At 36.9% G+C, this 16,858-nt stretch overlaps 1 protein-coding gene across 5 annotated transcripts in view; it reads left to right on the top strand.

The window, feature by feature from the left end:
* The window catches only part of LOC123595777 (vesicle-associated membrane protein 8-like), a 35,198-nt gene extending 20,213 nt beyond the window's left edge, over window positions 1-14,985 (top strand). For 3 of the 5 annotated variants that reach the window (XM_045473600.1, XM_045473597.1, XM_045473601.1), the window contains 2 exons: window positions 1,783-1,941; window positions 13,014-13,222. In XM_045473600.1, the coding sequence (XP_045329556.1) occupies window positions 1,783-1,941; window positions 13,014-13,151 (297 nt within the window). In that variant the 3' untranslated portion in view covers window positions 13,152-13,222. Of the gene's footprint in view, window positions 1-1,782; window positions 1,942-13,013; window positions 13,223-14,812 lie in introns of those variants that run through there. The other 2 variants (XM_045473599.1, XM_045473598.1) reach the window with 2 other exon arrangements.
* The last annotated feature ends 1,873 nt before the right edge of the window (window positions 14,986-16,858 follow it).

The following is a 16,858-nucleotide window of genomic DNA, read 5'->3' as shown; positions in this document are numbered from 1 at the left end:
CAATGCTGACAAGGAAGTAGAGCAGTAGGAATGCTTCTTCACTACTGATGGGAACGCAAAATGCTACAGTCACTTTGGAAGACAGTTTGGCAGTTTCTTTTTTTTTTTTTTTTTAAACATTTGTTTATTTTTGAGAGACAGAGTGAGACAAAGTGAGACTGGGGGAGGGGCAGAAAGAGAGGGAGACACAGGATTGGAAACAGGCTCCAGGCTCTGAGCTGTCAGCACAGAGCCTGACGCGGGGCTCGAACCCACAGACTGTGAGATCATGACCTGAGCCGAAGTCGGACGCTCAACCGACTGAGCCACCCAGGCGCCCCCAGTTTGGCAGTTTCTTACAAAACTAAACGTACTCTTACCATATGATCCAACAACCACACCTTTGTTATTTACATAAGTTGAAAAGTAATGTCCACACAAAAGTCTTCATTCAGATGTTATAGCAGCTTTATTTATACTTGCCAAAACATGGAAGCAACCAAGATGTTTTTCCATGGGTAAATGGATAAACTGTGGTACATCCAGACAATTGACTATTATTCAGCACTAAAAAAAATGAGTAAATCAAACCATGAAAAGATATGTGGGAAACTTAAATACATATTACTAAGTGAGGGGCGCCTGGGTGGCTCAAGTCAGTTAAGCGTCCAATTCGTGGTTTCAGCTCAGGTCATGATCTCACGGTTTCATGGGAGTGAAGCCCCCACACCCGGCTCTGTGCTAACAGCACAGAGCCTGCCTGGGATTGTCTCCCTAGCTCTCTGCCCCTCCCCCACTCGATCTGTCTCTGTCTCTCTCAAAATAAATAAATAAACTTAAAAAAAATACATATTACTGAGTGAAAGAAGCCAATATGAAAAGCCAGTACTTGGTTCCAACTATGTGACATTCTGGAAAAGACAAAGCTATGGAGACAGTAAAAAGACCAATTGTTGCCAGGGCTTAGGGAGAAGGGAGGCATGAATAGGTGGAACACAGGAATTTAAGGGCAGTGGAACTGTTCTGTATGATACTATATTATGGTGAATACATGTCAGTATACATTTGTCCAAACCAAGTGAATGTACAATACCAACAGTGAAACCTAATGTAAACTATGGACTTTGGGTGATAATGATGCATCAGTGTGGGGTCATCCATTGTAGCAAATGTACCACTCTAGTGCAGGTTGTTGATGGGGAGCTTTGGGGAGGGGGAGGAGTATAGGGAGGGGATAAGGGGCATGTGAGAATTCTATACTTCCCACTCAATTTTACTATGACCCTAAAACTTCTCTTTATTTAAAAAAAATTTTTTTAATGTTTGTTTATTTTTGAGAGAGAGAGAGAGACAGAGTGTGAGTGGGGGAGGGGAAGAGAGTGGGAGACACAGAATCCAAAGCAGGCTCCAGGCTCTGAGCTGTCAGCCCAGAGCCTGACGCGGGGCTCAAACTCACCAACTGCAAGATCATGACCTGAGCAGAAGTCGGACACTTAACCCACTGAGCCACCCAGGCACCCCTAAAACTTCTCTTTAAAAGTCTATATAAATATATAAATAAACAACTTAAATTTTAAAAAAGACTTCCACCACTGATTGAATATATTGAAATATCACTCTTCCATCCACCCTCTCCCCTTTTTTAGCAAGATTAACGTGGGACAATTTGAAGTTTAGTTGATTCCTTATGCTGAAATACAATTGAAATGCGCCTTTGACACTTTTGTTCTAATTTGTACAATCTATTATCATAGATTTTATTTATAGAAAATAATATTTGTATTATATTTCATTTCTATATAGATGCAATACAATAAAAATCAAGGTGATAGCTCAATATCTACACTGAGGAGCCAAGTAACTGAAGTAAAAAATATTATGTCCAAAAATATTGATGAAATTTTGGAAAATGAAGAAAGATTGAATATCTTCACTGATAAAACCAATGATCTCCAAACAACTGTAAGTGATGTTCACCTGTCTTGATATCCAAACAGTGTCTTACGACTTGAGACAAATGGCCAAAAGGAAATACTGTGAGGAATACCAGGAATACCAGGAATACTGTGAGATAATCCTATGTCACCAAACTATGGCTTTATCAAAAAATTATAGGGGCTCCTGAGTGGTTCAGTTGGTTAAGTGTCCGACTTCAGCTCAGGTCATGATCTCATGGTTTGTGAGCTCGAGCCCCGTGTCGGGCTCTGTGCTGACAGCTTGGAGCCTGGAGCCTGTTTCAGATTCTGTGTCTCCCTCTCTCTCTGCCCCTCCCCTGCTCATGCTCTGTCTCTCTCTGTCTCTCAATAATAAATAAACGTTAACAAAAATTTAAAAAAAAATTATAATAATGCAACTAAAGTATTAATTATAAAACAATGAAAATTTAAAACCCATTAAAGTAGGAGGTGCTTATTTGCATAACAGATGTATTTCTTACATTAAAAAACACACAGATTAGTCAACAAATAAATTTCAAGGGAAAAAAAAGAGGGAGAACTTACCAAAAAATGGATTTAGAAGGTGTATCATTTCAGTGTGTGGTCTTTATTTGAAATTTGATTCAAACAAACTCTAAACATGAACATTTACAACTTCATGAATAAGTAGATATTTGAATTCTGACTGGATATTAGATGAGAGTAAGAAATATTATTGGTTTTTAGATGTAATAATGGTATTATGGTTATGTTTTTAAAAAGTCACTACTTATTAGAAATACATATTAAAATATTTATGTAATGTCTGAGATCAGCTTCAGAATAGTTCAGGAGTGGGGGAGTAGAATGAGGTATAAATGAAACAAAATTGGCCATAAGTTGATAATTGTTAAAACTAGATGTTGAGTATATAGGGTTTCATTATACCATTCTGTCAATTTTTGTATGTGTTCAAAATTTTCTATTAGAAGATAGTTTTGGGTGCGCCTAGGGGGCACAGTCCATTAAGCATCCGACTCTTAATGTCAGCTCAGGTCATGATCTCACAGTTCATGAGTTCGAGCCCTACATCAGGCTCTGCATTGATGGCATGGAGCCTGCTTCTGATTCTGTGTCTCCCTCTCTCTCTGTCCCTCCCCCATTCACACTCTCTCCTTCTCAAAAATAAATTAAAAAAAAAAACATTAAAAATTTTTAAAAAGAAATTAGACTATGATTAAAGTCCCTGTGTACCTTTCCCAAGCCCATTCCCCTTCCACACCAGAACCACTATCATGAATTTGATATGAATCATTTGTATGCTTGAGTCCTGATTTGTATCTGTAGGTATATATGTATCTACATTCTTAGTTTGCATTTTTAACTTTATGTTTGTGACATTATAATGTACATATAATGAACTAAAACATAAGATTTTAGTTCAACATTATGTTTATGAACTGTATTTATTTGGACACACTTAGCTTTAATTTATCAGTTTAACTTCTGACAGCATATCATTACTATTTAAGTAAATGTAGTCGGGGGCGTCTGGGTGGCTCAGTCAAGTAAGCACTGACTCTTGATTTCGGCTCAGGTTCATAATCTCAAGTTCGTGTGTTCAAGCCCCACATCCAGCTCTGCACTGACAGTGGAGAGCCTGCTTGGGATTCTCTCTCTGCCCATCCCCCAATCTCTCTCTCTCTCTCTCTCTCTCTCTAAATAAAATGTAAAAAAACTTAAAAATACATAAACACAGTATACTTATTTTTTCTCCTTTTAATAAACATTAATGTAGATTCTAACTTTATTATGAACAATACTTCTTTGAACAACCTATTCATATCTCTTGGTACACTTTTGCAAAACTGTTCTTTTTGTTTATTTATTTTGAGAGAGAGAGTGCACATGGGAGGGCCATAGTGTGGAGCCTGATGTGGGGCTCCAGCTCACAAGCTATGAGTCGTGACCTGAGCCAAAACCAAGTGTCAGTCACTCAACTGATTGAGTCACCTCAATCAGGTTCCCCTGCAAAACTGTTTCTAAGACAGTGATCTGTAGAGTTTTTTGGTCATGCATACTTATTTGTAATTTTACAAATTTACAAGTGCATTCTTGAGAATGCATTTAGTTATATATCTAAATTATATATTCTTCTATAATAACACTATATAATATAAAGAATATAGGAAAGTAGTAATTAAAAGAATGGGATGAAGATGAAATAAAATATTAAATAATTTGGTTTTTTAAGAAGATTAAAACTGTTTCTCTCCGATTAAGAAAAATATTAATAAGAATGTTTTTAATAATAGTAATTGGGATTAAAAGTCAGATCTGATTATAATCATTATATTTTTATTTCTAAATATGGCAGATGAAATACTCAAACTAGAAGAGATATATCCTCTTTGCCATGTTTTTGTTGTTTATGTTTGCCTTATTGGTATAATTTTTTTAAGTTTATTTATTTATTTAAGTAATGAACTCACAACCCCAAGATCAAGAGTTGCACACTCTTCCTACTGAACCAACCAGCACCCCTTTATTGGTAGAATTTTTAAGCCACATGTGTACTTTTTAGTTTAGTTAAAACTAAATAATATTGCCCATAAATTCTCTTCCCCAGATGCATGTAAATTATAGGAATTGCAATACACTACAGGTAAATGGATAAAGGGGTAGGCAGTGGTCAACTCTTTGTCACTAGGGAATTTACACTTTACCCCTAAAAAACCTTAAGCGTCCTCATGTATCATTTTACGTACACACTTAGGGAAGGTGTCAGCACCTATCCATATGTTGTACATTAATACATGTTCATTCCCTTCCTATTTTTTTGATTAAAATAAACAAAGAGAAGTTCTAAAATTAATTTCCTGCTTTCCAATGGAGCATCTCATGCAACTCCCTGGGATGCTTGATCTCATTGTAGAACCCTCACTCTGCTATATATAGAAAGAGAAATGAAATTGCTGGATCTTAAAATATGTGCATCTTTAAATTAACTAAATACTTCAAAATTCCTTAAGAAGTGTTGTGCCACTTATACTTCCATCAGTAGTATATGAGAGTTCTGTTGCCCCACATTCTTTCTAATACTTGGGATTATGAGATTATGATTTTTAACAATCTGTAAGGGAAAGAAGATAACTATTGTCTTAATTTGTGTTTTCCTAATTTTGAATGACATTGAACAATTTTTATGTTTATTAACTATTAGAATTTGTTCTGTGAACTGCCTGTTGATATCCTTTGCCCATTTTGCTAATGTGAATCTTTATCTTTTAAAATAATTTATAGGAAATACATAAAATACTAATGTATAATAAAGGATAAAAAATGGTATACAATTCTTAGTTGTTGATACTTAGTTGTATAAAGTGTAAATATGTTCTCCCAGTATGTGGCTTGGCTTTCAGCTTTATGTAAAATACCTTTTTTAGGAAAGAAGTCTTTAACTTTCATCTAGACAAGTATAACAGTCTTGTCCTTCATGGTTTATGCTTTTCTGGGTCTTGTTTAAGAACTCCTTTGAGGGGCGCCTGGGTGGCGCAGTCGGTTGAGCGTCCGACTTCAGCCAGGTCACGATCTCGCGGTCCGTGAGTTCGAGCCCCGCGTCAGGCTCTGGGCTGATGGCTCAGAGCCTGGAGCCTGTTTCCGATTCTGTGTCTCCCTCTCTCTCTGCCCCTCCCCCGTTCATGCTCTGTCTCTCTCTGTCCCAAAAATAAATAAAAAAACGTTGAAAAAAAAATTAAAAAAAAAAAAAAGAACTCCTTTGAGGCGCCTGGGTGGCTCAGTGAGTATGCAACTCCTGGTTTGGGCTCAGGTCATGATCCCAGGGTCCTGGGATCAAGGCCTGCATTGGGCTTTACACGGAGTGTGGAGCCTGCTTGAGATTCTCTCTCTCCCTCTGCCCCTCTCCCCTGCTAGCGCTCTCTCCCTCCCTCTCTCAAAAAAAAAGAACTCCTTCCTTTCCCAAAGTTATAAAGATATTCTTACATTGTTTCCTAAAAGTTTTAAATTCTGCTTCTTAAACATGGATCTTTAAAACATCTGGAATTTTGTTTTTTGCATAGAGTATGATGTAGGAATCAAAGTTTTATAATTTTCTGTACAAAAAATCAGTTGCCCAAACACCATTTATTGAATAGCACTCAGCCTTTCCAAATTTGGTTTGTAATGCCAATTATATATATATTTACATATATATGTATATATGTATATGTACATATACGTATATGTACATATATATATATACTCTATTCTTTTTTCTTTTTATTTAGTTTATCTAAGTAATCTCCATACCCAACGTGGGGCTTGAACTCATGACCGCAAGATCAAGAGCCACATGCACTTACGAGTAGGCCAGCCAGGTGCCCCTCCCTATACATATTTAATATCTACTAATCCATTTCTTTATCCTTGGACCAGTACTATACTGTTTTAATTACTGTGGTTTTATAAGAAGTCTTAATATCTTATAGTGAATGGTATTCTACTTTTCGAAAATTGTGTTAGCAAGTCTTGCTTTCTCTTTCAGTGAATTTTAGAATCTACATCTTGAGTTACACACACACATACACACACACACAATTTTAGGATGTTAGTTGGAATTACATTAATGTGGGGAGGATTGACATCTTTAAAATATTGTTTTCACATCTCTGAATGTGCTAGGTCTCCATTATTCTAGGTCTCTTTCTGACTCTGTTTTTTGATTAATAGGAACACAATCAATTTTTGCATACTAATGTTGTATCCTAAATCTTACTGAACTTTCATGGTAATATTATCTATGGATTTCTTTGCATTTTTACATAAAAATTTTATCATGTACTAAATAATGACTATATTTTTTTCATCCTTTCCCATATATATTCATTTTTTAATTTTTTTTTTTTTGTTTAAGTAACCTCTACACCCAACATGGGGCTCAAACTCACAACCCCAACATCAAGAGTTACATGTTCCACCAAGAGCCAGGCACCCCTCTTTATTTTTGCTTGTCTCACTATGTTATCTAGGAATGCCAGTAAAATATTGACTAGAAATGGTGATATCTGAAATACTTGTACCCAATTTAAAACCCCAACATCAAGAGTTACATGTTCCACCTAGAGCCAGGCACCCCTCTTTATTTATTTTTGCTTGTCTTACTATGTTATCTAGGAATGCCAGTAAAATATTGACTAGAAATGGTGATATCTGAAATACTTGTTCCCAATTTAAAATGAATATTTCCAATGCTTCCCAATTAAGTATTAAATTTACATTCAGATTTTGATACTTTTTAACAACTTATAAATCTTCCTTTCTATTCTTTATTTGCTAAGAAATTTTATCATGAAAGGGGGTTGAATTGTATCAAATGCTATCTTTACATTAATTGAGATAATGATTTTTCTTCTTAAACCTGTTAATATGATAAATTTCACATTAAATGTTTGTATGTGTTGTAGGATTCACTGCTATAGTTTTACCTTTGTTGCCTCAAAAGACTGACTCTAGCCGTGTATAAAAACTTATACTATATGCTATATGCGGTTGTATTCTTAACTTTTGTCTTGTGCCTGTGGTTGGTTTAATTACCTCATTCTTAGCCTTTCGATTATTTTAATCAAGTTGTTTTTTGTTTTGTTTTGTTTTGGTCTTTTCAAAGGACCAGGTTCTGCTTTATTTTCCATTTCAAAACTTGGTTGATTTTGAATCTTTTTGCTTCTAGTCGTTTCCAAGTGCCTGTATCCACATGTAAAGTTCTTTTCTGGACAATATTCTGAAACCCGGTTATTTCTTTGCTCCTGCTCCTTGCCCTCATGCCTCCCACTCAATTTAAAGGCAACTACTCTGAGGCCATTAGGCTTGCATAGGAAGCATATTGCACCCTTAACCTCATCTCCACCACAGGGCAGAATCTTTTTTCTTTTAATTGAGGTAAAACTCACATAAGGTATAATTAACATTTTTAAAGTATACAATTCAGTGGCATTGAATACATTCACAGTATTGTATATCCAACACCTTACTAGTTTCAAAACATTTTTGTCACCCCAAAAAGAAACCTCATATCCATTAAACAATTATTCCCCAGGCCCTGGCAACCACTAATCTACTTTCTGTCTCTATGGATTTACCTATTCTGGCTAACTCATATAAATAGAATCATACAATCCAGTCTTTTGTGGCTTGCTTCTTTCACTTAGCATGTTTTTCTAGTTCATCCATGTTGTAGCATATGTCAGTAATTCATTCCTTTTTGTGGCTGAATAATATTTCATTTTATGGATACACCCCTATTTGCTTATCTATTAGTCATCATTTGGTGGACATTTGGGTTGTTTCTGCCTTGGCTATTGTGAATAATGCTATTAACATCCATGTACAAATTTTTGTTTGAATACTTGATTTCAATTCCTTTGTGTGTATACATAGGAATGGAATTGCTACATCATATGGTAATTCTGTGTTTAACTTTTTGAGGAACTTCCAAACTATTTTCCACAGTGGTTGAACCCAGTAATGTAAGAGGGTAGCCACAAGTACCCACCAGTAATGTAAGAGGGTTCAGATTTCTCCACATCCTCTCCAACACTTGTTATTTTCCATTTTTTTTAATTATAGACATCCTACTGGGTGTGAACTAGCATCTCACTTTTTTAACTAGCATCTCCTTTTGATTTGCATTCCCTCAATGACTAATGATGTTGAGCATCTTTTCACATGCTTATTGGCCATTTATAGATCTTTGATGAAAGTCTGTTCAAGTCCTTTTCCCATTTTTTTTTTTAATAGGTTTGGAGTTTTTCTGTTATTGAGGGAGAACAGAATCTTCTTAATGGGCATTTGTCATTAAAGACCTTTTCAATATTTCTATTTCTGGACCAAAAAAACATAAGCTTATCTAATGTTTCAGTGTTTCACATTTCTTCACCCTATTCCTTTTTCATTTCTTCTTGCAAACCAGCCAGTTGGTACCTTGATAAATGCAGCCAGTAACAAGAACTCACACCATTACCATTCTGTTTTCCAACATTTTCTTCCAAAGTGAAAGACTCAATAGGCAATTTGTTTGCCTTCCAAGTTGTCACAGGCAATGGTAAAACTATCCAGTGTTTTATTCTGAAGAATATAGGTCTTTATCTTTCCAGCCTCTACTACCAGTTTCTTCACTGCCTACCACCTGATGGTTAAGCCAATGCCACATGTTTTAGACTCTTTTAATAACATCTCATCCTACTACCAACTGCAGTATTAGAGAAACACTAACTGTTGAACTAAATAAAGGTTTATTTCTTGGTTGCATAACAATTTAAAACAGGTTTTCCGTGGGCATAATTTCACATGGTAATCCAGGAACCCAAGCTTTTTCCGTTTTGTGACTCTGCCATTGCCTGGGGCCTTAGAGTCTTTCCATTTCAGGTGGCAGTTGGTTAAACATGGAGTGGAAGAAGCATATTTGCTTATAGCCACTTCAGCCCAAAAGTGACACCATCATTTCTACTCACGACCTATTGGTAAGAATTAGTCTTACAGCTTTGCATATGTGCAAGAGGCAGAGAGGGAAACAGCACAGAGTGGGGTGAAGAGCCTGATAAATGTGGTCTGATTGGAGAGTCTCTTGCCAGCAATAATTCTACATTATGAGAGGGGAACTAAAGTCTGCAGTGGATAGCTGGCTGTGTTTATCACATCTGCACTAAGGAAATTCTAAAGGAGATATTTTAGGTAGTTGGAAAATTATCTCTGAAGAGAAATCTGACTTTCAGCAAAAAATTAAAGAGCAAAGAAAGTGGTAAACGTGTAGGTAACATAAAATGAATATTTAGTTCAGTACAAGTGGTGAGAGGTGGTTGGATTCTGTATACATTTTGAAGGTGGAACAAATTGGAGTTGCTGACAGATTGCATGTGTGGTGAGAGGGAGTTAAGGAAGACTCCAAAGTTTTGAGCCTAGTTAGCAAGAAAGATGAAAATTCAATATAGTTCCATGTTCTCCTCATGGAGCCCAGAGATTAGCCTGCTGTGCCTGTGGGCAGTGAAATCCCAAGCCCTGGATGACAGAAGCCAATGTCCTCACCCTCCCAAATCCAGACAAGCTGCACCAGAAGTGCAATTTCTCACTGTTTGCCTAAGTTGCGGCACCAGGCTGTACTCTGACTTTCTTCCCAATTCTGCTATGAATTTAAGTTTGCTAATTATATTTTATCTAGCATTTGTGAGTAGTAATAGTGGCAGGAGAGTTATGGGATTACTTAGTCTACCATACTGCCAGATCTATTAATTTTTTTATTAGATTTTGTCTTTTTTATGGGGTAAGTGGCAACATCTAAATCCCACAAAAAATATGGCAAAAAAAAGTAAGAGATTTTATTTCACTTTACTGCCTTACCTTCCAAACAAATCCCACTTTTATGCATACATGATTACATGAAGAAAAAAATGACTTCCTCTTTGAGGACAGTTGAGTAGAAGCAGCTCAATAAAACATATTTGAGGGGTGCCTGGGTGGCGCAGTCGGTTAAGCGTCCGACTTCAGCCAGGTCACGATCTCGCGGTCCGTGGGTTCGAGCCCCGCGTCGGACTCTGGGCTGATGGCTCAGAGCCTGGAGCCTGTTTCCGATTCTGTGTCTCCCTCTCTCTCTGCCCCTCCCCCGTTCATGCTCTGTCTCTCTCTGTCCCAAAAATAAATAAACGTTAAAAAAAAAAATTAAAAAAAAAAAAAAACATATTTGAAGTATTTTACAGTTTTTCTCAGAATATTTTTCACACTGATACCACATAATCATTCTCACAAAAACCTCTATTTTTTGACTTGCAAAATTAGTTACCTCTCTTTTCCCCTTGATCTTTATATAAAAGACTACTGAATGTCCTTAAGAAGCTGATTTGGGGGCACCTGGGTGCCTCAGTCAGTTAAGCTTCCAACTCCTGTCAACTCAGGTCATGACCTCATGGTTCTTGACATCGAGCCCTCTCTCCTTGTCCACCCCTGCTCTGCTTGTGCTCACACCTGTGCACAAGTGCTCTCTCTCTCAAAATAAGTAAGCTTTTTTAAAGGGGGGGAAAAAAAAAAAAAGCCCATTTGGCTTTTTAACAAAAAGGCCAGTAAGCCTTCTCTCAGTCTGCCTACAGATAAATATGGGTCATGGATTTTAATTTGACAGATTAAACAGATACATTTATCTTGGCATACACTCAAAATTCCAATAAAATTATAGGTAAAGCAATAATTAGGAACTTTAATGTATAAATTACTAGGACAAAAAACAAGGAAAAGACAACAGATAAGAGATGGCAACAATTTTGGAAGCTAGAAAACCAATTATGAGTACTTTTTAACCTTTTTAGTAGCAAAAACCTCAAAACCTAAGTTTGTACCAGAAGACATTAAGATGCAAACTGATCCAGGCCATAGAACTTTGGAAAGAATCAGAAATTGGAGATACATGGTACTTGTAAAAGTAGACATGCAATAGAAGTCTCAAGAGGAGACTGGGTATAAAGTCTTTAAAAGGAACATGTTACCTGCAGAGCCTCTTCCCTACATTTTAGAGCCACATCACTTCCTCTCCTTACCCCTGACAAAAGGATAATAAGTGTTATTACCTAAAGACAACAGACCAGAGAGGGTCTAAATTCAGAAACCATATGCAGTTGAGGCCAGAGTGACCAGCATATTAAAATCCGATGGATCAAGTGAAAAGTTTTATCCTGAGTATCTGTATCTTTGAATATGGTGACCATTCCCCAACCTTTCTCTGTCTTCAGAGAAATAATAGAAAGTAATGCATCCCTGAAACAAGAATGAAAAGCTATGTAAAAGCTTATTCATAGAACAAAAGAGATCTTTTGGAAATTAAAACAATAGTAAAAATTTTAAATTCAGTAGAATTATTAGAATATAAAGTTGAGATATTCTCTCAGAAAGGAGAGCAAAAAGAGAAAGAGGAAAGATAAGACAGCGAGTCTGAGATCCAACATATGAACAACAGGAGTTTCAGACAATGAAGAAATCAAAGGAGAGAAAATTAGAGGCATACAAGAAAAATTCCTAGAACTAAATAACCCGAGTTTCCAGATTGAATGAACAAAACAAGGACCATAGCAGGGCATGTATGTAATATTGAAATTGTAGAACATTAAAAAAGGAAGAGAGATTTTAAATGTTTTCAGAGAGAAAATACAAAGACTTGGCAATTAGAATAGCATCACATTTCTCAATAGCAATATACGGGTGCTAAAGAAAAATAGAGGAGTATTCTACGTTAAGCACTGTTGGGAATACAGCAGTGAATGAAACAGACCAAAATCTCTGCCTCCGCGGATCTTACATTCTCAACACACAATAAATAAGATTTACATAATGTTAGATAAGAGATAAATACCTTAAACATGTTAATTTTTTATGATTATTTTTGAGAGAGACAGAGAGTGCAAATGGGTTAGGGGCAGAGAGGGAGACACAGAATCCAAAGCAGGCTCCAGGCTCTGAACTGTCAGCACAGAGCCAGAGGCTCAAACTCACAAACCATGAGATCATGACCTGAGCCAGTCAAGACGCTTAACTGGCTGAGCCACCTAGGCACCCCGAGAGATAAATACTTTAGAGAAAAATAATGTATCGAAGGGAAATAGGGTTTCTGGGATGGAGATGGGGGTAGCGATTTTAGCTTTTCTTTTTTTATGTCTTGCGGGGGGTAGCGATTTTAAATAGGGTTGTAAGGGATAGTGGCATTTAAGTAAAATCATAAAGTGAAGATGAGGAAACTGGGGCTCAAAGAGTTATTAACTTGGTCACAGTCACAGAGTTAATAAATTTAATTATTAATAAATTCTATTAATCTATTAAATATTTATTAAATAATAAATATTTATTAAATATATTTATTAAATGTTAATTTATTAATATTAATAAAATTACAGCTGAACTCAATGAGGAAGGCACCTGGAATCTTGGTGCATCATTTTATCAAAGCTGTGCAGACTTTGTGAAACTCTCTGGGATTGCTCAAAACCAAGCTACGTCTGTTCTTTTACATAGCTTTATTAGGTATTGAAGTGTGTCCATTAATCCAGATACAGAAAGAAAACATTAAATTTGTGTTTATTTTTATTTCAGGCCAAAGAGTCCCAAAAAACAAGAAAGATTCTCAGGAGGAGATGGTGGAAACACTTCAGAAAGATTATAATCATCACTGTGGTAATTCTCCTCTCAATCATCATCATTCTTTTAAGTACAAATGTAATACCAACCTGACCCTGACCCTTTTTCTCCCCATCCCCAGCAGTTACCAATAAATTGTTGTGTGTAAATAGAGAGTTCTACAATCAACAATTATGAAATAGCATTCTCCAGTGGTAGGAAGACTGAAGGAAGAGGGTTTTGGAAGTTTTTCCTTGTCTTTGTAGTGTGCTTTATTAATTTTCGTACCTCTTCCATTTCTGTAATGCTGCCAGTTTTTTCCCCACTGCTCCAGCTACTTCCCCAGCCTCTCTGCCCTTTGTTAAGATTAAAAGCACAAACCCTGGAATCAGACCACTGAAGTTTAACTCTCCACCCTGCAAGATACCATCAGGTAACTTTGGACAAGCTGTTTAACCTGTGTCTGTTTCCTCATCTGTAAAAGGGAGCTAGTAATAATACCACATAGAATTATGTCTACCACATAGTAAATGCTATTTAAGTGTTAACTATTACTTAACCGGAAAAAAATGATTGCATTTTTGGCATTAAATCCCTAATATTTTCCTTCTTACTCAGAAGAAAAATGACTGTGATCTCATTAATTCCCTTAGAAATAGAAGTCTTGTGGTGCCTGGGTGGCTCAATTGGTTGAGTGTCCAACTCTTGATTTTGGCTCAGGTCATAATCCCAGGGTCATGGGATCGAGCCCGACATTGGACTCTGTACTGAACATGGAACCTGCTTAAGATTCTGTCTCTCCCTCTCTCTTTGCCCCTCCCTTGCTCTCTCTAAAATTAAATACAAATAAAAATTAATGACTCTTCACATGAGTACACAGTCCAGAAATAAACATTCACCTCTTCCACAGATTCTTTCATTTGAAATGACTACTCACACCATTGTTTTATACTAGACATTTCCTTGGGTAACGATTTTAAAATTAGGAAGCTGTATTGTATCTCCAATAAACCTGGAGATTTCCTGTCCCATTTTACCACCCTAATAGCTTTCCCCCTACATTTCACTCAATAACCTCAAATCACTAAGATACCTAATAACCAAAACATCCAGCTTCACTTTGCAGTTGGTAACAAGGTATCATGAGTTGTTTCTTAAATGGGAACTTGAGGTCTAAAGCCAGTTTTAAAAATCACTTAGTGATCCATGGGGAAGAGTAAAAACATGGGTTCCTATCTGGTAGAGAGCTCATTTTAATTCTAATGATCAAGTATCAGCACTTTAAATAGACACCAAGCTTGTTATTCCTCCAGCACAGTATCACCTTTCCATGCACAAAGTATTTTTAAAGGATTTTAAATGTTAGAAGCTTTAGAGTTTCTGTAATTTATGTCAGGAAAAAACAGGTGTTATATTGAATATGTACTCTGATATAATGCACTAAGTGCTTTGGAGGAGGAATGTCTCATTAATTTTACAATGACATAAAGAAGTAAAAACTATTTTTAACGTTTATTTATTTTTGAGACAGAGACAGAGCATGAACGGGGGAGGGTCAGAGAGAGGGAGACACAGAATCTGAAACAGGCTCCAGGCTCTGAGCTGTCAGCACAGAGCCCGACACGGGGCTCAAACTCATGGACCGCAAGATCATGACCTGAGCCGAAGTCAGCCGCCTAACCGACTGAGCCACCCAGACGCCCCTATTAAGTATAATGTAAGGCACATAGAAAAGTGCTGTGTAAATATTTGCTCATATTATCTTTATTTTGCAGATCAGAAAATAGCCAAGTTCAATGACATGTTCAAAGTCACACACCTAGAAAGCTGAGATTTTCTGAATTCAAGTCCTGGCTGTTGTATATATGAAATCTGTATCTTTAACTCAGAGTATATTATCTGACCCCTCAATTGTGGTCCAGATAAGACACATGGGAGTATTTTTGCTTTTTGTAGGTTGGTAGGTTGTTGGGGGGGGGGAGGAGACAGAAATTTAAAGAGAAGCATTGTGAGAATTGCCATGTATTTTGCTGTTATTTTTAAAGCCTATATAATGTGTTTCCCTTACATTTCTGTAATATATTTATAAAACAATGTATTTGTTTCCTGATTGCCAGTGAATACTAACATATGTATTGCTAGAAGACATGAACCTAAAGATCACTTAATCTACCCCCTCCCCAATTTTACATATTAGGATGCCAAGACCCAGGAGCCTAAAAATGAAGAGCATGTTGTGACAAGCTTCTCTCCACTTGCAGCACAAATAAGACACAAGCTATCACTCTGGTTCCAGGCTATTAAGTCCCACATAATGCTGGTTTTCCCAGTCTTAGAACTGTCTTAGAGCTTAAGAGTTAGGAAGAAAAGCACTCGTTTAGTAAGGAGTGTTTATCTGCTATTTATGCTACATGTCAGAAAATACCTGAGTAAATAGAAACAAATATTACGGCAATCTTAGACTTTTCATTGATTTATGCATCCAAACATTGTTGAGCTCCCACTCTGCACCAAAATAGTTCTAAAACATTATGATTTTATTTTAAGTTACCACATCAATAGAGATAACTGATGTTTGAGAAATTAGTGGCTATACACAGAAGTGTAAGAAATGGACCTAATCCCAATGGAAGCTAACATTCCAGTTGAGGCAGCAAGACTGAAAAAAATCATAAGCACATTTAAAACAACGCCTATTTAAGTGGCACATTGTGCAGCAGAGAATAAATTCAAGAAAGATAATGATCAACACCAGCTCCAGTCACTGATGGAGATTTTGTGGGTTGTGAGGCTGGTAATTGGATCTTACTAGAAATTGAATTTATCTTGGGGTGCCTGGGTGGCTCAGTCGGTTAAACCATATCTAACTCTTGATCTCAGCTCAGGCCTTAATCTCTGGGTTGTGAGTTCAAGTTTGGATTCCATGCTGGGCATGAAGCCTACTTAAAAAGGAAAAAAAAAAGAATTTATCTCAATAGGTCAAGGCAGTCAACAGTAAGTTAAAACACTTAACTATATGCCAGTAGCTGTTTAAGTACTTTACAGATTCTTTTTTAATCCTCACAACCCTGAGGTAGGGACTCTTATTTCCATTTTACAGATAAGAAAACTTGACAAGCTAGGTCACTTGCCTGACTCCACTGGGCTAGTAAGAGAGAGGATTAGCAAATTAAGACGCTTGCTCTGTGTGTGTGTGTGTGTGTGTGTGTGTGTGTGTGTGTGTGTGTGTGTGTGTGGCGGGGGGGGGGGGTGGGGTGTGCAGAAAGCAGAGTAGGCCTTTGGGAGTCTAATCATGCACTCATTCATCAAATGGCCTGCAACAGAGCTCAGCCTTTGGTTCTCTTCATTTCCCACACTCTCTAGGGTGCTTTTATTTACTCCCATGACATTGCCTTCTCCAGCAAGTAACCGCTCTTCTGAATTCCAAACCTTTTTCCAACTCTCTACTGGATACACCCACTTAGGTATCATGCAAACACCTTAAATTTTAAATCCCCAAAACTCAACGATATATTCTTCCTCCATTCCCCACAAAAATGCTTCCTTGACCTTATTTCTTATTTATAAAGGCTTTTACACTATTCTGTAATCCAGAACCTTTTTAGCCTTCCTGCTTATCTCAAATTACTCACCAAACTCAAGGGACTTCTACACTAAATCTGAAGGTTCATAGCCAGGGAAGCCCAGAAGAGTTACAGAAGCATAAGTGGGAAGTCCTAGCAGATGCCCAGGCAAACTGCAAAGGGCACTCATCCCATCTTGGTAGACAGCTATGTGTATCTACTCCCCACAAGCCTGGCCACATTATACTCTTCACATTC

The sequence above is a fragment of the Leopardus geoffroyi genome, chromosome B1 (genome assembly GCF_018350155.1).
Source record: "Leopardus geoffroyi isolate Oge1 chromosome B1, O.geoffroyi_Oge1_pat1.0, whole genome shotgun sequence".
NCBI classification, from domain to species: domain Eukaryota; kingdom Metazoa; phylum Chordata; class Mammalia; order Carnivora; family Felidae; genus Leopardus; species Leopardus geoffroyi.
Note: the sequence above shows the minus strand (reverse complement) of the source record. Positions and strands in the feature narration are given on the sequence as shown.